Here is a 21,525-nt window from a genome sequence, read left to right as displayed (position 1 = left end):
TTTTTGTTTGTGCTCGTCGTCGCTCATATGGTTTTTGGTATAGCATGATGATTTCGCGTGGTATATATGTGTGTATAACTTCACATTTATTCGAATTTATTGTCCTGAATGTTGTGTTGAATTGCTTTGTGAATGAAATAAACGTGCTTTTTGAAATTGTTATTTATACGATACGCAAACGATAAGCAAAAATTCTACCGTAAATTCGTCTTAGGCAATAAGTTGCCGATGGTGAAATGAGATGGGGTTCAGTCAAATAGTAAACGGATATGTCATGTGAGAAGAGAAAAAAAAAGGCGCTTACCACTTGTTTGATGTGTTAAATAAAGTCCATCACTGCTAGGCTCACCGTCTTGGGGATGATCAAACGATTGATACGAATTGATGTTGTGAGCTGATGTACCTGAAGCCATCACATTGACATTTGTTGTATCATCTTCAACTGACCGTTCTGCTGACTCCTCGTAAATATCATGAATTCTTGCCAAACACTTTAACTGTGGGGTGGAAAAAAAAAACGAAAAAATCAACACATCAGTCAATAAACATTCAGACTCTATCATACATTATACAAATACGGTGCGCAAGAAAACAAAGAGAAAAATGAAATATAAATAATAAATGTTTCATGTACATTGTACGATATACATTGTATGCAATGATGATGGGTTACACATATAATTTAATGCGTTCACATGAACTCGATGGGAAAATGCAATTGCGAACATTTTCACAAAATGAAAACTATTACAAACGAATGATACAGATCAAGATGAACTGTGTATCTGTCAACATCCTCCATCTAACATCTGTGCATCCAAAAAATAGAAGAAATGAATCATGATCACACAGCCATAACATTCTCAGTTCTCCGAAAAGTAAATGCAAGACAAAGTTTTTTTTTTGCTCACAAAAGTACATGTATATTTAGCGAGCTGCTGATGACAGCGATGATTTCGATTCAGTACGTGTGAGCTCGTTTAAGTGAGTGAAGAAGTAAATGAATGCGTCTCTGTCTGTCTTTATTTTCTTTTCTCTCGCTCTTTCACTCCCTCTGTATGTGTGTGTTTTTAATCAAATGCACAAAATTTTCCATTTTACATTTTGGGAAACTTTTCATTTGATTTTTCAAGCCACAAAACTTTGGAATTGTCTGCATTGAAATAACCATACACGCAACATACCTTCTTCATTTTAATTCCAAAAATGTTTAGCAACATGGCATTTTGTTGTGAAAATGTATGTGTACATATATATGTGTGTGTGTGTGAGTGTGGGTGTGTGTGCGCTTGTGGATTTTTAGTCAAACAGTGTCGAAGTAGAAGTAATTTGTGTACGAAATGCCAACAATTGTATCAAACGGTGAGCACCGAACTTCATCAGTGTAGAAAATTTTTGCGAAAATAATAATAATAAGCAATTAATTAAACTTTTCTCGTTTGCTGACAGTGAAAATTGTCGCATTCAGTTGCAGTGCACTGAATATAATCGCATGTGTGTGTGTTTTTCGGTTGACATCCTCATTTATGTGAGTTTCAATTGGTTTACGTAGTTTCCGTCCGTTGTGCCACCAGATACCGCTTGGTTTCATCATTGTCGCTTTGAATTTGAATGCAAAAAGCTAAGCTCTCTATTCGAAAAGTTCAACGGATATCATTTTGGCGAAGTTCTTATGATACAATCCTCCACAATTTCCTCAATGGGAATGAATGCAAATTCTTGATGCTCTTTCACTGTTTTCAGTGTGCAATCGAGGTTTTTATTCGTCTTTTAAAATGAAGTCTAAAAGAAAACGCGCACACAAATCTCAAACCAGCCGGAACCGGGGTCCATACCGAAAAAGGACATAACCGAACATACACACGTCCACGAATCATAAACACATAAAACTTAACTATCGTTTTAACGTGTCATATACCTTACCGTAGTGAAATTGTTGAGAAATGTTCCATTTATTGCGGTTTCGGATACATTCATTTGCAGTAATCTTTGTGCACAATATGTTGCGTCTTGAGATAAAGAAACGGCAAAATTGTTGAAATTGTGCAATGTGTATGTATTTATTTGTTTCGTAAAACACATAGGAAATGTTGTTGGTTGCTTGCTGCAGAACGGATTGATATTGTGGCGCACGGAAATGTTGAATTGGTGTGTATTCTGGTCACATATGGACGCGTAAATATATACGCACAACGCAAAAAGGAGTAATATGTCTTCATCAGATAAATTACCCCTAAAACATTGTTCAGCTTTTATGGAAAACACTATTGCTCGTTCTAGCTCTCTATATATCGACGGAATATACACTCTGGTAATGGTATGTAGAGCATAAACCTCAACTCAAATCATACACTGTGTCAAAGTGAGAATGGTGCAGGTTAGAACGGTAACGCAATAAATATGTATGAGCAGTTGCAACAATGAGTGTATACACTGTGTAGTGAAAAGCGTCATAAGCGTTGCATTATGAAAAAGTAATGAAAATTGCAACACCCGCTCTCTCTCTCACTCACTCACTCTCACTCGCACAAACGGTTCATTTTATTATATGTTTGGAGACAATCTCGTACTGCTTTAAGAATGTACAACCAACTCAAGTGAAGAGAGAGACGATCTTGAGCATTGGATGCAAGGCAAAAATGCGATGATACAGTCGTATAAATCAACTTGGGTCAATTCATCGAGAAATTGTTGAAATGTTATCGTGCTCAATACAGACCTTATTCACAGTAAAATGGGTTTTGGTTTCGATCGAAATCTAACTTTGTAGTAATGGTAAAATGGCCATGTGCACTGCATTGTTATCCGCAGTGTAACAAAAATACACCAAATGCAAAATCTCGTGATATTCGTGGCGATGGTGTTACATACGGAATGAAAATGAATACAAATACAAACAACATCTCCCAAAATACGATAACAAATATCGGTCTTAGTGTGTGTGTGTGTTGCTCGGTGGACCTGGACACTGTGATGTAAAATATTTGCCGTTTTCCAATTAAAGGTGAACGACGGCCGAATATGCAATAAACAACAAATACAACAACATTTAGACATATACACATTCGTCTGTCTTTGTGGAAGAGGCTCTAATTTTGCCATAATTCAATAGGTAATAACTGGTGGTGCGTCTCAGCCTCTGGTCGCATAAGTAAATAATAATGAAACATTAACAAATTCTACGTCTTCTGGACATACGTGTATTTTGGTTCGGTGCGCAACCATTAGTTGAGAGCATTGTTTTCAAACCCATTCGAGCCTACATTCAAACGAATAATGAATGCTCGCCGCACACAGTATGTTATTAATAAATATCCGTAATGTAATAATAAACATTTTATGCGTTCGGTATTCAGATATTGGACATGTTTTATTGTTTATTATTATTACAATGCCAGAAGGAAGAACCATTTATCTATGGAAATCTTATCGAGACATTTCGTTATTTCTCAACTTTTCAACTCTATTTAGTCGCATGATTAGAGCGGATCATTTAAATTACACATTTGCATGCACTTTAGCCGACAATAACTAGAAAAGCGTTTAGGCATATGTTCATACTTTTTGGTGTCGAGCGGAAGGACGGACGGACGGACAAAATTGATACTTTTGACTCAGTTATTTATGCCTGGCATACGTGTATTCTAACCAAGGTGTAATCATTTAAAAATTACTATTCCATTACTGAAGGACTATTATCCATTCTTTCGATTATTTTTTTATTATTTCCATTTTTCTTTTCCGATTCACCCCCCGGTACTAACACCAAAGATTCAAAGGGGAGAGATTTGGAAAATCAAAAGGAGGTCCCAAGACTATATCTCAAACAATTGATCACCAAAAAAGGTTCCCATTTTTTTTTCACCAAAAAATTTGCAAATCAAAGAATTTTCCTCTGAGAAATTGAAGAGTCAAAAAAGATTCAATTCAAACCGTGAAAACTGGTTCAATTTTTTTTGGGCTGGGTCAACATTTATATTGGTATTTAATTTTAGGTTAAAAATGGTTTTGAAAAACTCATTTTTTCAAAATTTCGTTTTTAATGTGATTCATTCAACATATGAGCCCGTTTTGTGGAGACTCTTTGTCGAATGAAAATTGCTAAATAAATGTAAACAATTTTCATGAAAGAGAAACGATTTCCCATGCACAATACACACTACACAGGCATTGTCAATTCGATGAAACCGAAGATAATAATCCCAGCAGATTCGGTAATAGCTCCTAATTGAAATTGATTTAACAGAAATGAGTCAGATGATAAGTCATCGACTGATTATTTATTTTTTTTTTCCTCCATTGACAGAACGCACACTGTCTATGCACTCGTCGCCGTATATCCATGTAAGCAACACACGTTTCTCAACCGATAAATAGTAATTTCTTCTTTTTTGTGTGCTCCCTTTTGCAATTGTTATACCACAATAGCTCACCATAAGTCGTGTATTTTGATAATGTTGAAATGAAAGAGCGAACGAACGATGGTTGGATAGCTTAAAAAGGACCAAAGTAATTTCAAAAATTGAAACGTGCTTTCAGATCTTTGCACATGACTTTGCCCGATGTGGTGCTGAACCCCGATCTCTTTCTCTTCCACATCACTGTGTGAGTTCGGTTGTGTCGTTTTCCTTATTTTCTCAAGGTTTATTGCAAAATATCTATAAAGTATAATCGCAGAAATGCATTAAAATTATAAAGTAGGTTGAACGAGCTGAACAAACTGAGTCACATACATGCTCAATAGCATTCGGATAGAAATCATAATGCGACCGAAAAAAAAAACTGTACACAATATAGAAGAAGAGAATTGTAGCGAAATATATAAATGGTGGAAATTCTTGGTACGTTTAAATATTGTTCTTAATGTCGTGCGCATCTCGTTGCTGCTGTTATTTTCGTTACTGCTGCAATTTCTATCCACATCCATTTTATACATAGTTTGGCCGCCTTTTTTGCTCTCGCTCTCCCGTTTCTTGCTCTTATTCGTTTAATGTTTACTTTACAATAACCCGAACGAGATGGCCAAATGAAGTAAAAAAAAAAGAATTGCTTGAAACAAATAAAACTTCATCAGTGTCACATGCGCGCAATTTCAAGCTCTTTTATCTTTTACATTTAACCATTTGAATTGGCTGCAATTTGAAGAAATAGAAAATATTTCTTGAAGAATCGTTAGATTAGTCGTCGTAATAAATATCCATAAAATATAAAAAAGCCTTTTCAATTCCAAATGCGACTTATTTGTTTTGATACGCATCTACTTTTTTCTCGGTATAAGATGATGATGATTATTTTTTATGATTTGTGGCGCATGGTCCTCCATAACAAATGTATGGTATTTCAATTTTCAATTATAGTTTTGAGTCGGAGAAATAAACATGATCATCCTTCAAGTATGCGAAAACTGTATTTATTTTTGTTTTTTGCGTGTTTTTGTGGCCAAAAATGGAAGAGAGCGCTCGTCGGGTTCGCTTTGAACATCGAAGTGATTCAACGTACTTGCTTGTGACAGATGAATGCAGCAAGGATGATATATCATCATTTCAGAAACACGTAGTCGAGTTTTATGCGCGTTTAGCCAAGTCAAGAACAAATTTCTTAAGAGACGTTTTGGACGTGTTCGTTTATTATAATCACTTGCAGTAGTTTTTATTTAATATAAATACACATCTTCTTGCAGTCATTCTGACATTTTAACCCACAACGATCCGGTACAAAGCTTCGTTCTTCGTCCACAAAAAAAAAAAACAAAAGAACCCGTTTCATCATCAAAATCTAAAGCCAACAATACATGTGCATTTACATACATAGCGAGCCATCTTTCACGCATGTTCCAATCTTTTCCTATCTCTACATCTCTTCGAATAAAATAAATGAAATGATAATATTCCGAGTATAAGCAGAAGAAAAAGAAAAAATTATTATGTGCTCATCAGTATCATTCTTGATTTTAGGGTTTATCAAAATCACAATGACACAACACTTTTCGCTGCCGAAATTGGCTACTGCTTTTATTTCATATCATCATCGCACGTGTTCAACATTACACTTGAAATCAATAAATTGACTCACAATATATATCTCAAATAATGAGTTGGCACTAAAGATTATTTGGATTTAATTTTCGGTTTCGATATTGTGTTTTTTTTTTTTGCGCGATAGCGACAAACAAAAAGAAATCAAATCAAATATGAAATCAATTTTTGTGCTGGAAATTGGTCGGTTCTCTTGCCCCGTAGCCCTTTTTTGCTCTTTAGCTCAGGCTGAAATGCATGAGTCGTGAAATTTAACGGACAAGTGGCCATTAAATTGATTGAACGCATTGGAAAGGGAAGAGCATGAAAAGGGGTAAAATCGAAACCAAAATGAATGTAAACGTTATGTCAAATTTGTAAGACTCTCTCTTGCTCTCAGTGGCAAAATTCATTTACGTCGTCTTCCACAAAGTAATTTCTGTCCATTAAATTTAATTAGCTTTCCACAAGGAAAGGGCTCTTTGTGAAATCAAATACGGCTAATCCTTTTTGCTGCGAAACATTCTTCAGATGTACAACACACATTGGAGATGCTGTTTCGGGCTATGCAACTTCTATGGTCAAATAAAGTTCATGATTTTGATTTAAACTTGTATATTTAAACAAACACTTTGACATTAGCAGAGTAAAAAAAAGCGCAATTTTCAAACGAAATCTTAAGAGAATCCGGAAGAAATGTCATTAAATTCTTTTGCAAAATTAATTAAAGTCGGTGTGACAAAAAAACTTACCTTAAGTCGCCCTCGCGAGCTGCTGGTAAAATAGCTATTTGTGACTAGTAAATTTATTTCCAATGTTGTCGTCTCCAAGAAGTTTGTGACATTCTTAATTGGAGTGTGCTGTCGAATAAGAGACGGAGATGCCTGAAAATGATGAAAGAACATCGGTTTTATATTCATGGAATATTTCAAATATTTTAAGCTTCAAAAATAAATTCTACTGATAATAGTTTTGATATTTTTTTTCTTCTCAATAACATAAAACGCAAACAATCGCATCAAAAGTAAACATGTTTTTTTTTTTAATTTATAGATTTTCTTTAGTGTTTTTCGATTGCTAGGTCGAAATGCTCATGAAAGAAATATTCCAGTTGGCTATAAGTTCATTGCAAATTTGATCAGAAAAATTGTGGTGAACTGAATGGAAGCTCTAGAATGTGATGAAAAGGAATGTCGATTGGATGGTAAGTTGATCAAAACGAAACTATGCATTTCTCTCTCTCTCTCTCGCCAAATCATACCGAGAAATGCAATTGTGTTAGATTTTTTTGAAGTGAATTCATCCGTTTGTTACAAAAAGAATTTTTCAATAATAAATGAACGGCTTTCCTTCCAAACCGCATACAAATCAAATCTAACTTTAGAAAATATTCTTTATATCTTCCTCTATTTCTGTCTTCACTCTCAATGAGTTCTAAAAAAAAGTCAAAATCAATTGGCATTAATAAAGCTGCTTTTCTCCACTGGCAACTTCTTGATTTCTGTTCTACAATTTCGTCGATATTGCCACTTAGAATCCAATTTCGTTTGCAACAATTCTTTTTTATATCGCACACACTATGTTACTTCATTGTGCTCATTTGAAATGCTTTGTGTCAAAATGTCTTTTGAACCATGAAAATGTTGAATAAGACTTGATTGGTATTGCTATTCACCAGGCACTAACAACCAAATTGCTATTCCGTATTGTAAATGTGCATATTTGCAGCGTACAATGAGCATTGCTAAATGACAATAATAAAATTGAACACTACATTGAGTAATAGGATGTTGAAAGAGATGTCCTTCATAACTATGCGCTCACACACCGAGAGTAATAAGATAAAGAAGCTCAGAGAATTACGGATTGACACACAACCATAACGCTGACAAACAATATAACAACGAAATATCGAAGAATAGAGGTATAGTGATGCAGATAAAATTACTAAAACGATCAAAAGATTATCAATCAACACATGCTCCACGTAAATGTATGCAAACAGTGACACACACACACACTGACACTTTGTATCTCTCTATATCACAGTATATGCATCGTTTCAATCTTTATTTGTATGAACTTCACAAAAGTAGAAATCATCATCGTTCACAATAATCGTATCGGTACTGTATATCCCTTTTTATGGTGGCAAACATGTATCACTAGTAGTAATCACAATCAAAAGATATGGCGCGTTGATCAAAACCGCACACACTGTCGACATATCGCAATTTTACGATATGTGGCTGTGATTGTGTTTTATAAAATTATTATTATTCCCAAGCGCATGTTTTGTGACACACGGACACATACAGATGTGTATTGAGTGACGCTACTTCACGCGAACACGAGTGCGCGCACATGGGTATCTATGCGACACGTAAATTATTTTTTGATTGACGTATTTAAAAGTTCGTTTGAAATGGTATCTGAAGTTGGCGTGCATAAAGTAGAAGAGACATGGGTACAAATATTCCTTATTTTTGCTCAATATGCTTTCCCGAAAGAAAAAAAAAAGAATTAAATGTTAAGGTATGTCATTTATACGTTCGCAACTCAACCATCTGCGAGATTTCAATTTACAATGACTTTCAACGACGGTGATGCGCTCTAATTTTTTTCTTTCTCCGAAGAACGGCGGTCTTTTTTTTGTGTGTATTTGAATCTTTTTTCGATTTTGTCCTCTATACTTTTCCTCTTGTTTGTTGTTAATGGCATTGGTATTACGAGGCACGGTTGTTGTTGTCGCTCTTTCGCTTGGCACATCGTAATTGAACACACAAAAACGATTTTCCATCAACTTGACTATTCAATTAAAATTGTTTCTCGAAAAACGGAACGGATTACACGACAAATAGATGAGCACGAATTCGCCGCTCTACCATGTATAACATTCAACAAAACGCATATATCGGTTTACATTATGGCGCGCATACTTCTTTTGCTTCATCATTTTTCATTTTCGATTCGAATACGAAGATGGAGACTACGTCGTTGAATCATATCGAATCTCTCTGTTTATCTCACTTGTTCTCTGTGTATATTTACTTATGTGTGCACCACTTATGGGTGTATGCAACTTCTCTCTCAAGTGTATTTATTTTTGTTCGTTTCGCGTACATTGCGGACCCGTTTTTCGACTGAATTTCCATATGTTCACGAAAATATCTTCGTTTGTTTTCATTATCATGGTATATTGTTTCATTCATTGAAATTTCAATAATAAATGAAGCCTTATCAATTATATATATGTATACAGATACACATACGCGACAGAATTGATGCTATTAGAATTCAAATGTTCGCACCATTTTCGTGACATTCATAATAATTATGGAAATACAAGCGTCGCGCCTGAATGAATACGAATTTCAAAATGCAAGAGGAGGAGAATTAAATTTGAAATCAAAAAAATGATTCGAAGGTGAAAATGACAAAAAATTTATATTTCAAGAGTACTTCAATCCACTTTTAATAAATACGATTGAGCTTATGATACAAAAGAGATTTACTCTCAACATTGACAAAAAAAAAATTCAATTAAATTATGTAGTAATAACCGCAAAAGTACTTCAGATCGGATAAGATTTTTTTTTATTTGAATTTGAAATGAAAAAGAAAATCCCTGCTCGTATTCAATGAAGCAAATCAAAAATTTTGAGAGATAGGTAGGTAGAGACAGAGATAGAGAGAGAGAGAGCGAGAAGGAAGGAGGGAAAGAAAGACAGACAGACAGACAGACAGAGAGTGGCATAGAATGTGGTCCAAAGATACCGAACGAGGAAGAATCAAGTGTCGAAATAATTATTATCATTTGTTACTCGGTTAAATGTACGAGTGGACAAATGGATCTAACACGAAGGTCTCATAAGTTTTCTAGTCAAATAAATAAAATGTGCGGTCATGCGCTGCAATACAAAAGCTCTAGCCTCAGCATATTGTATTTTATATGTATATTACAGATATGTGGTGGGCACACACTTGACGTACGTGCAATATTAGCATAGACTCAAAATTGCTGTGCTTGGAATATGGACTAATCGAAAACCACATAATAAATTGCATGGTAATTGTTTTGTTGATATGCGACAATGATGGTTGCAGTAGAAAATCAGCATCTTTTGTGAAAAGATGATGAGTCATTTGAATATGCGGTCGATTTGGAGTGAAAATAACGTAAATCCAAATATCCTCGTCGTCTTCGTCCCGTTACCCTTCGCGTCTACTCTAACGTTTTGTATTCAGAGCACCGTGTGAATGCTTACTGCCTGAGCATACACATATTCTAATAGATAATGACAACATGTGCAACCGCAAATATTATCTAAGTGCAGTATTCGCATAATGTTGTTTGGTAATCGCCTGAAAATGTGTGTGTGTTTGTGTGTGTGTGTGTGTGTGCGCGTGTGTGTGCTGAGTCTGTGTGCAATATCCGCAATTGAACCTTTGACCGAAAACTCCAATTCAATCGGATAAAGAGGTGAAATAACACATTTTGAAATAGAAATCATCACAAACACATGTAAAGCGTGTGCATCATGTCTCCGTGCATTTGTCCGAAACATGCATGTATTATTAGTGATTCGAACACATTGGCTTAATTCCATCATTTGATTGACATCGATGTGTGTGTGTGTGCGTGTTGCAAGAGTTCGTGCACACTCAATAATTTTTCATACAATAATTTTCATTGGTCGGTGTGTATCTATATTAAACATGAATTTTATATTGAACTAAAAACTTGACAAGCGAACAAACAATTGGCTGGTTAGCTGTTATCAATTGCGTATTTGCACACATCATTCCTAGCATCATTCATTGACCTATTCACACTTTGATTCTCTTCATTTCAACAGTAACCACTTTGGTTGCCACGCCACCACTGTATATTTCACATTGAGCACAAATGGTGTCATGTAAAATCGACATTCGATTTAAGTGACTCTTATGCTCATTTTTTGCCAATTGAGTATTTCAGAGATGAAAGACACTACCACATTGGTACGACCAAATATTAAAAATATCCAATTTCATTATGAAAAATATGAATATTTAATTAGCTTTCAACTCTGAATGCCTGTGAAAATATTTATATGTATTTTTTTTGAATGGAGATATATATTCTCTTTGTCAATTTATCATAAAATAACATGTAAAAAATATACATACCGGCACATCATTAATCAGCCACGTCAAATTTGCCGCTGGCTTTGAGTTAAAAGATGTGCAATTCGCTTGTATTGTATCGCCATGTCGATAACGTGACTGAATCCCTGTTATAACTGGAACCTGCTTTGGTAAATCTGTACGGATTGGAGAGTTGTTGGGTATTTTAGAAAAAATATTGCAACCATTTTCGAATAATTTTTTTCTTATTTTTTTTTACATATTTTACTAATATTTCATTAAATTGAAAAACTCGATACAGAAAAAATTATTATGAAACAATGTTAAAGCAACGAGCTTCTCTTTACTAATTGAATGTTTTAACCAAAATTTTGTCTACCATTCAAATGTGTAATAAAAGCTACTGCATTGAAGTCTATAGGCTCCAAAGCTGTGATTAAAACTAAAGATATGCACATAAATGAATAGGTCATTCAATGAAATATATTTCTTTTTGTTCAACTTACCACAAACTTCCAAAATACTTGATTGTACTTCGGTGTGAAAACTGGGTGCGTCGGCACTAACCTCACAAGAAAATTTACCCGATATGCTTGGTTCAACTGCTCTCAATAAAACATGACTGGCATTCGATTGTAAATGCTGTGAAACCAAAAATGGTAGAAACAAACGCATAATGACCATTACGAAAAAACTAATAGATTTTCTATTAATTATATAACCAAGCTTTTTATGCATTTCAAATGTTTGCTTTCAATTCGAACGTAGTTTCGTGTCAATTTGTAGATTCGGAAATCAGTGTAAGCAGCCAACTATCCAACTCATGTCCCTTTTTTTACCTACGGACGGAAATTGTTCAGGACCGCACAGGAATGTGACAGGAAGTGCGGCCCATCGTAAGTAAATCCAACAGTAGCAAAATTTAGCATATTAATCGTTTTCAATGATTTTATGAGCGATCGAAAATGCACATATGCGAAGGTAAACAATTTTTGAATATCGTTTTCTCTAAAATTGTAAAAGAAAATTTATGGCAAATTTTTGTAAACACAAATATCTGAGTTGAGGAGGGCACCATAGTCATAACGCCCTCGAGCATAAATGACTTAAGTATGGCACTGTTCCAAGCTAGATCGATAAGTATGTTGGAGCAAGTAAATTTCCCTATACAATCATTAATACATGCATTTTGAATGCGTTTGCATTTTATGTGTGCAGTGCACTGATTCGTGGTCACTTTGGTCAATTTCTCATGTACACAACGGGGAAAATGTTTGCTTCATTTTCGCCTAAACTATAGCCATGCATATTCCAATTCCAATCAACTATGGGCAAATACTAACAGACGCACAAATTATAGCGAACGAAAATTTATCAACCGATACGGAAGCAATTCGGCGTTTTCCAAATTTAAATTCAAATAGAAACCACCGACAAGCATTGCGTTCGACATATCGTTCCAAGTTTCAATTGTGTGAAAATAGAAAAAGAGAGAAAGACAGAGACCGAGACCGAAAAAACGAGAGAAATTGATGATGAAACTGCATTCGATCACAGAGGAAATACAAAACTGTTCGGCAATTGCATTGTTGTAAGCCACTAAAAAATGTTTCCCTTAAATGTTAGCCTTGTTGGCGCAAAAGTGAGAGAAATACAGAGAATATTTTACGAAAATCCAAGGATTCAAAATGAAAGGCTGGTCCAAAGACAAACACTTTTGCTTCAAAACCCGAAATGAAACAAAATGAATGCAACATGTACATAAATGACCAATACACATATCTAACGTTCGTTTTGTCCATTCATCTCACGCAAAAAATTTGTACTCCATTTTGGTTTTTGGACGCTTCCCTGTTTAAATTGTATACGTAATTTCGATATCATTGTGTTTTATCATTTCATTTTAATTTTCTATTTTGGTGACTACCGTATACATTGAACAAGTGAGTTCATCTCTGTATTGGACTATCGGTCTCTTTTTAACGCGACCCAATCGGTATTTTCGATGTCATCATCATCACTGTGAGGATGTCAATCGGTGTGCACTCTATGTTGGGCACGACATGTGTGCCGAAAATGATGAATACAATTTGTTGGTTACAATGTTTAATGGTTTTGTGTGTCAGCCTGACTATTTTCAATTATTCTGTTGAATTATTCACTATCTTTCGACCCGATGTCAATTTGATTGCATTTAACTCATTGAACCACTCATTCTTGTGTGGATGCGTAGATGCGTATGCTGGAAATCATTTTTACTTCACACACACACATGAACACTGTATATTGATACAAACATGAAAGGAAATCAATTGAAGTTGTCGACATTTTTTTGAGGTCAATTATGGTCATTTCTGATTTGCCTGAAATCAATTCAATCGCTTGCATAAACGATTCAATTGACAATTTTCATTCAAACAGACAAATCTATTCAACGATAAAATCATACAAATATGAAATCAATTATTCGAACCGTTCCAATGTGGCCTAGAAAGCAAATGAATATAACATTGTTTAATTGTTATACCGAGCACAGTATTCAAAAAAAAAAACCATTGAAAAATTAATTTGGTAAAATAGAGGAAAGATTTTGCACAATTTTTAATCATTTCCCAACTAGATTAGACATTGTGTATGAAAACTAAGCAATCCCATTGTCTATTTTTTGACAAAAGAACCAAACACAAAGTTGTTGATTCGGAAAATGTGCGCATTGAAATTGTTTTCGGAGGAATTCTTACTGATGGAAAAACCTTTTTATTCCAAAAGAGAAATGTGACATCTTCATATTCGAATAGATGAACGAGATTATACTGTGTAAGCTTTCGAACTTCTGAGTACATTTACTAGAGAAAAAGGACGATAGTGTGAGGGGATACTTTGGCAAAAACCATTTGAAATGAAGTGAGGAAGCAAATATCTACTGCACTGTTTTTTTTTGTCCTTGAGCCTAAGTTCAAAATAATTCACGAGACGAATATGAGGAAATCGTGCATTGTATGACGATTAGGTGCTGTTTTTCATTTTGACATAAACGCGCATTTCATTGTTGCAACCATCATGAGTCGTTCATGAGTCGTTCAGCATACGTTGTTTCCAAGAAGCCATAATAATGATGTGGCATATTTCCTCTTACTTGATTAATGATACTAAACGTCTGAAAATCCCCAAAGTCTTTATGGTTTCTTTTTTTTTCAATGCACTTTTTCATCTCATCATTGTCGACATCATTGTTGTCTATTTTGGCATGTTATAACGCTTCCATTCTTATTTGTTTCATGTTTTTCTACATGGCGTTTGGTTTATCTCATCACTTGTTTTGTTCACCATCCATTTGTATGAGTGTTTTTTGTTTGTCGCTTAACAATTGGCTTTCACCCGGGACCCGGATTAAAAAAAAGAGAACTATGTGTTTTTTCGGTTTCTCGGGTCCAAGACAATCTAGATACTTAATTATTACCTTGGCGCTATAGAGACGTAATAGAAGATTAGATTCAAATGTATATTATGGTAAAATGAAAGAAAAAGTTAATGTCATCATATTTGAGAAGGGAACACGGAGGTAACTTGAGAACGTAACATTGAACAATGATAGTTTCTCTGGGCGGGTCTCTTGGAATTGCGAAAGAAACAACTTACGAGTTGTTTGTGAACAAATAAAGTTATAAGCATTCCGTATTTAAATAAATATCTTGGACGTTTCAGAAGTTGAGTTGACTTGTTTGGGCACCAGTTGTGAAATCATCGTTCGGCACGAGTGACCGATTATTATATACAAATTGTAAACTTCATAAAATAAATATTTAAAAAAAATACCATTGGAATGATTTTTGCGTGGTATTTCGCCAATTTTGATATCAAACAATCATTTTCAATTAACATTTCACTCTAGATTTCACTCCGGAAGAAAGAATGCTCCAAAAGTAACCCATTTTTTCCAAAATTCTATGATTATTATTTTTGACTTATGCTTTCGTCTCTTTTTCATTCGTTCATATTACATAAATGTAAAATATGTGATTGAATCAATACCAAACATGGATGACGATGCCAAAGAATATTTCTCAAATAATTTCATTATATGGTTTAGTTATAACATGCAATACATTTGGATTTTTGGCTTCAAATTGCCAATTTCTACCTCATGCTATTATTCGTAGATTGAGCATTAGTAAATAGAACAAAACATATCAAATCTGCCAAAAATAGTCCAATAAAATCAATTTTATGTACGTACTTTAATCAAAATAAATGAATAAACAAATGAAACTGGACCGAGAAAATTGTGGAAAACTTAATCTCCATAAACTGGACTTGACTGTCGATTCAGAGTTCTTGAAATGTTTAAAATAAATGTGCGAATGATGTTCGACATCTATTTTCCAGCAACTATTGAGAATTGGCAAACAAAAAGGAATTAAAACTTATAATAAAAATGCAAAACAAAACTACGTGCTCAAGTTTTCTGGCGACAATGGTAAATTAGATGAATTATTCAAAATTCCCGAAGAAAACTGAAAACTTTTTACTGTAGTATTGTACACCACATTTGTCGTTTAAACTTTAGAAACATTTATCGGCTTACGGAAATATTGACCTTACATTATGCATCGACATGTTGCAAGCTATTCACCAAAAAAAAACGAACCATGCATTTTCCAAATGCACAACATTCATGTTACTTTATGTTAATAAATACGAAAATCACAATTGAACTGGTGACTTCCACACAAAAGTTTGTAAAAAGACACCAAAACAATATATTGTAAGTTTCACTGTGCATTGCTGAGCATTTTATTCGATGGGAAAATATTGACAAAATTTTGAAATATTTGGTGCCCTTTCAACGCTTGATGCTAAAATACAATTCTGTAAATTGGTCTACTGCAAACGCGCTCTAACATTTAATGATATTTTCGCGGCGCAGTCGGCAATTTGAGGGAGGTTCATCAGAATAGGACAAAATATTCAAACAAAAAACTCATTTCATCCTTCAATGGAGCCCCCCATGTATGATCGATAAAACGTTATATTACGATAAAAGGAGAGAGAAATTACAATTTTGTAGTACCTTCGGTAGGATTTCAATCGCTCCATCAACTTTTACCTTGCAAAAACAATTCCAACTACATTTAAAGCGTACAGTGTTCACAATGAAAAATATGCAGACGACAGTTATTTTGGCTATTGGAATTTTGCAATGATATCGCATGCAATTCTTTTGAGCGTCTATTTGTGCAATAGAACTTGGAATCGTGCCCGTTGACTTTTTTAGTGCTTTGACAAAATATATATATCTATACATATTCTAAAATTCGTTAAAACATAAAATGATGTAAAAAAGCAGTTGAGATAGATGTCGGTAATCCAAATCGAAGTGATAAAATGCAAAATTCTTTCACACTTTGATTAGCCGCTGATTTTTATTTGTGTCCATCATCGTTGTTTTCCATCGGTTCCATCAATAAGATTGCTATGTAACACACGTAAATTCAAATCGGCCAATCCGGATCGCATCATCGATGAATTATTATTGGCGATTGCATCAAATATTGAGCCCTGTACAAAATCTATGTATTCACATGTTCAATATACATTATGTGTGTGTTTTGCTTACTCCGGAACTGTATCATACAATTTTCTATCTACGAAAAAAAAATGAACTCTTGTAATACGACCTATATGTATGCTTGTATGTATCGCGTACAATGTGTGCACGGTTACAACCGTACACACAAAAAAGATAATGAAATACCGCGAATGCATCATCTAGATATAGTGTAGAAAATCCTGATCCAAAGGTATACGAATAACCTGACTAGCAAAATCCATCAGATAGCCGACCTATTAATGCAGGTAGTTTTACGGGGATTTCAAATCAAACAAAACCTTGATGCTATTATGTTGGAGATTTTTGGTGAAACGGTCTTGTTAACGCAATATTCAAACCGATTCAATGCATTGCATGTTTGGGGAAATGTTTGTTGCTACGTGGATGGATTTTTCGATGTATGTGTGTGTGTGTTTATGTGTTGCGACGACAATGTTATTTTCCAAGTACAAAAATATGTCGACATGAACATCTATGCTTACAGTACGCGTGCATGAATGTCATTTTGCACATGCTTCCTGCTCTGATTTTTATCTGCATTAAATAATGAATGATACTATCCACAACTCTCGGAAACTTAGACAATTCACCATACAACTTGTACATTAGTATTAAAATACTAAACGGCATCTCAATCTTGATAAAAATTTGTTATGGCCGATCCAATGGCTAAACGAACATTTTGCTCGAATTTTCAGCATTATCATTCGAAACGCATTTAACCAATTAAATCTTTGTGTATAGAAATTTGATTTTTATCGTTGAAAGAATAACGAATTGATTTGGTTTTGAATTTACCTCCACATTTATACCGGCCACCGGAAACAGCTTCATAGCCGGATTTTCTTTTGGCAAACTTAACGAGAATGAAATTCAAAATTATAAAATGAAAATTTTATGTGATGATTTTCTTTTTAATTTCAAAACACTTACTATCGATAGAATTCCCTCCGACTAGGCGAAATAGAATACGAGAAAAATAGAAAATGAGCGAATTCAAAAAAATGGGCCTGTCGAAATTATAGAAATACATACCCTTTGTACCATTTTACACTGTATAAAGTATCATTTTCCAAATTGTAATTGCATACTAAATGCGCATCATCACCACGACGGACACCCAACGGAACCTCAATGCGAATAGTTAATCCAAATGTAATGTCTGCAATGAAATAAACAAATAAACAATTTAAATGAGATTAAATCTGTTTTGTTCACAAAAAATGATAAAATTTATTGAAAAGATCTCAATAATTATTAGTAGTTTTTGTTGTAGTACAACTATTCCAATTAATGGCATTCTCAAAAACATCTTCATTTGCATTTATTGCAATATAATTTGGGTACGAGTACTTAATCGAAAGAAAATTCAAAAGGGAATCCAGAAAGCATTCATGTGACAACTGTCGTTGTTATTTTTTGCGTGGCAAATTGAAAAAGTATATTGACAACGTTGCATTGTTAATGAGAATCGTAAAAAAATGAAATCGGAAAAATCTCTTTGTGCACTAACATCACGTCATTAAATCCGCATTAAGAAAGCATTATAAATCGAACACATTTGCCATAAGAAGATGGTGATCAATAAAAACTGTCTTTGGAATAGAACAAAAAGTGGTACAACACGCATAAGGTCTCCGGAATTCTTTTCTTCGACGGCGTCGTCGTCGTTTCCATAAAGTTTCAATATATATGTATTCGACCAAATAACGGCTGTGCGGCAAAAATATAGTCAGTTGAATGAGACATTCATTTACTTGCCAATATTTTTCGTGTTTCTCTCAACCATAACCGGTTCAATTATATTTTTAACCTTTTAATCTGCGACAAGGGCGCATACAGGATTTCGTTTATAGTTGGGGGGCACGGTCAAAACAAAAAAAGAAATAGCAAAGAAAAGCGAAAAAGTGACAAATGTTTGTATTTTCACTGATTTCGTTGAACTATCAGTTGAAAATGTTTGCCTTAATTCACAGAGTGCTATCGTGTTCTTTGCAATTGCAATTATGAACTACCAAATTTTTGTTGGTCATATTCTACCCACAGAAATTGAGAGTGTACGACTGTACGAGTTTTCCGTCATGCTGATTCTTATATTATATTTTTTCAATCACTATACCCACTATACCCGCTAATGTATATGTCCCATGTGCCACGATTGAACTATTGAATTTCTTTCTAAAATATGTGCTATTTGTGTTCCGATATGCTCTTCCAAAATTACATTTTTCAGATGTTGTTTGATTTGTCGTTGTTGGAAAAGTGTGTATGATGAATGAATTTAATATTTTTACAATGAACAGGAGAATGCTTTGTAAGAATTGTTTGACTTGCTCATAAAATCACCCATTGCTCATATTCCTTGGAATTTGTGCCACATAAAATGTTTTATCATCACTTTTATTCATGTGTATGCTGTTCATCATACAATCAGATAACATTTGCATCTTTGTTTACAAGTAAAACGTTTCAATTCAGAAATTTAACCTACGAAGCTATACAGTTTGCGGGCGAAATCATTTTGCGTGCTCATAATATAGATTGTATCGCAAAAAAGGTGTTTTGTGACAGAAAATTAACAACACGAAAAAAAAGCACGTCGGTGCGGAGCATTTTTCTGCTGCAGTGCAGGAAATACCCTCTTGAGAAATGAAAACATTTGATTTAGGTAAATATTTACTTTCTTCTTGAAGTGGTGATATATCATCAAGGGTGGAAATTAAAATGTTACAAGTATGTGCACGTATACGTATGTGGATACTGGACTGAACGATATATACGATGGAACGATTTACATTGGTGCAAAATGTGAACGATAAAATCGGATAAGTCACTAAAAGTACTTGAGCATTTAAATTATTAAAGGATTCGAATGAACTCTTTTTATGTATACATAATGATATATCATTTTGGCATCAGTTGCCATATTTAATACAGATTTCAAGCATTTATGTGAATAATTTTCATGTTTTTATTGGTAATTTCGACACCGTGCGCACCAAGAAAGATTTAATAGTAATAAAAAAATCGAAAACATCGAGTATTGTTGACGTTCATTTCAGAATAAATCTACAACGAGCATTACACTCAATAAATTTTTTGATGTTATGATAGTGGTCACTCCCATTTTCACTAAATTCGTTTATTCAACAAATTTTCCATTTTCACAGATGAAAATACACTTGGAGATACGGCCATAAAATCTCACCAGTCGTACATATGCATAAGTTTCCGTTACACACAACAACAACACAGTTAACCACATTGGAAATGCAAAATGAGGTCGCGAGAATGAAATTTATTTCATTCAATGGACAAAATGTTCTAAACAATTGTCATGTGTTCAATGAGAAAATGTGTATTTAAATTTCGCCCACTAGGAGGTTACCATATAGACATAGGCAGAGATATAGCATGCAACATCATATATGACTGCGTTGAGTAATCATTCATTTATATAATAAGTGAGGATATTAATGTGATGGGCGACAGATAGCGCTTTTTATCACCCTCTTCCTCTGCTATCCTTTCATGCACACATACTCGCTCTCCCACTGCACACTCCATGGATAACGGTTAAGCTTTTTTTTTACATAATATATGTACAAAGTCATATATAAAATTAAATTACTTTCGCCACATTAACAAACCGCATGCACATTTATATACCTCCCGAAAAATGCACATCAACTTTCCAAACAATAATAAAATGTCATCATCGCAACGGCGTATTCAAATGAAACGAAAGCAAAGCATAATAGGAAAATTTATAATTTTAAATTATTTCGGACGGAGTTGTGTGTGTGAAATGGGCTGTAATAATAAGAATGTATGCGAAATCATGACAATATCATATTCATGGTGTTAAGTCCCTTATTTTCAAATAGTAGTCCAACACACTATTTATATGTGGAACTTTTAGAGTGGAAGAAACAAGAGTGCATATCAACTGGTACAGTTGAAATAATTTTACTTCGAAATATTCGATGGAAAATTCCTTCCACAAATGCGAAATGCGTCGCACAGGCATCGATTTGAGTGAAATAAGATTGAAATGCGATCGATTTTTTAAGTTGATTCAAAGTGTCGAAAATAGAAACGTGCGTGTCATTCTTGGAGTGCATAGATTGATAATAAAAAAAATCCACATCCAATTTATATTTGGAGAAATAACCAGGCAACGCCATGTAAGTATGTATGTGTGAGTTTATCACATTGTTCGGTTAAAATTTTAATTTGTGTGGTTTTAGTAGCATAACTGATTCAGTTATGTTGGTGCTTTGTTCTCATCGCACACAGAGTGAACATAAACGATACAAACAATATACGAAGTAACAATTAAAATTGCCAAAAATTTGCCACCCATTCCCAGCAAGTAAAAGGTTATATTACGAATTAGTTGTATGTTGCGCGCACACACAAACACACACACATGATATCGTGCAAAAAACCGTATACATGTATTAAAGTACGTGCTTCAACCGCAGCTCCACACAGCTAAATGGGTTCATTTTATTTTCAAACTTCATACCATATAATGCATTGCTTTAATTTAAATGATAATGATAAAAATACAAGCTCTTTGCACATTGTTTTGATCGTTGCGCCAAACAAATGGGTGTTTTATAAAATGACACAATTTTGGTATTTTGTTGGCTCATTCAATATGGTTATTATGTTATTTATTTTGGCGTAAATTCTAAGCACTTACAATGGCCCAATGATACAAATCTCATTTTCACACAAATGAGCTCTTAATACACACACACA

At 34.2% G+C, this 21,525-nt stretch overlaps 1 protein-coding gene across 1 annotated transcript in view; it reads right to left on the bottom strand.

Annotated features, from left to right (window-relative positions):
• Window positions 1-21,525, bottom strand: part of LOC116338120 — a 113,028-nt gene that overhangs the window by 13,202 nt on the left and 78,301 nt on the right. Inside the window, exons 3-9 of the mRNA XM_031763194.1 lie at window positions 17,791-17,917; window positions 17,689-17,709; window positions 17,554-17,611; window positions 11,651-11,786; window positions 11,187-11,320; window positions 6,767-6,898; window positions 305-497 (exon numbers count right to left, since the gene is read on the bottom strand). Coding sequence (XP_031619054.1) covers window positions 305-497; window positions 6,767-6,898; window positions 11,187-11,320; window positions 11,651-11,786; window positions 17,554-17,611; window positions 17,689-17,709; window positions 17,791-17,917 — 801 coding nt within the window. The remainder of the gene's footprint in view (window positions 1-304; window positions 498-6,766; window positions 6,899-11,186; window positions 11,321-11,650; window positions 11,787-17,553; window positions 17,612-17,688; window positions 17,710-17,790; window positions 17,918-21,525) is intronic.

The sequence above is a fragment of the Contarinia nasturtii genome, unplaced genomic scaffold, assembly GCF_009176525.2.
Source record: "Contarinia nasturtii isolate CC-2019 unplaced genomic scaffold, AAFC_CNas_1.1 Cnas_scaffold_350, whole genome shotgun sequence".
In the NCBI taxonomy this organism is placed as follows: domain Eukaryota; kingdom Metazoa; phylum Arthropoda; class Insecta; order Diptera; family Cecidomyiidae; genus Contarinia; species Contarinia nasturtii.
This window is presented reverse-complemented; position numbering and strand designations above follow the sequence as displayed.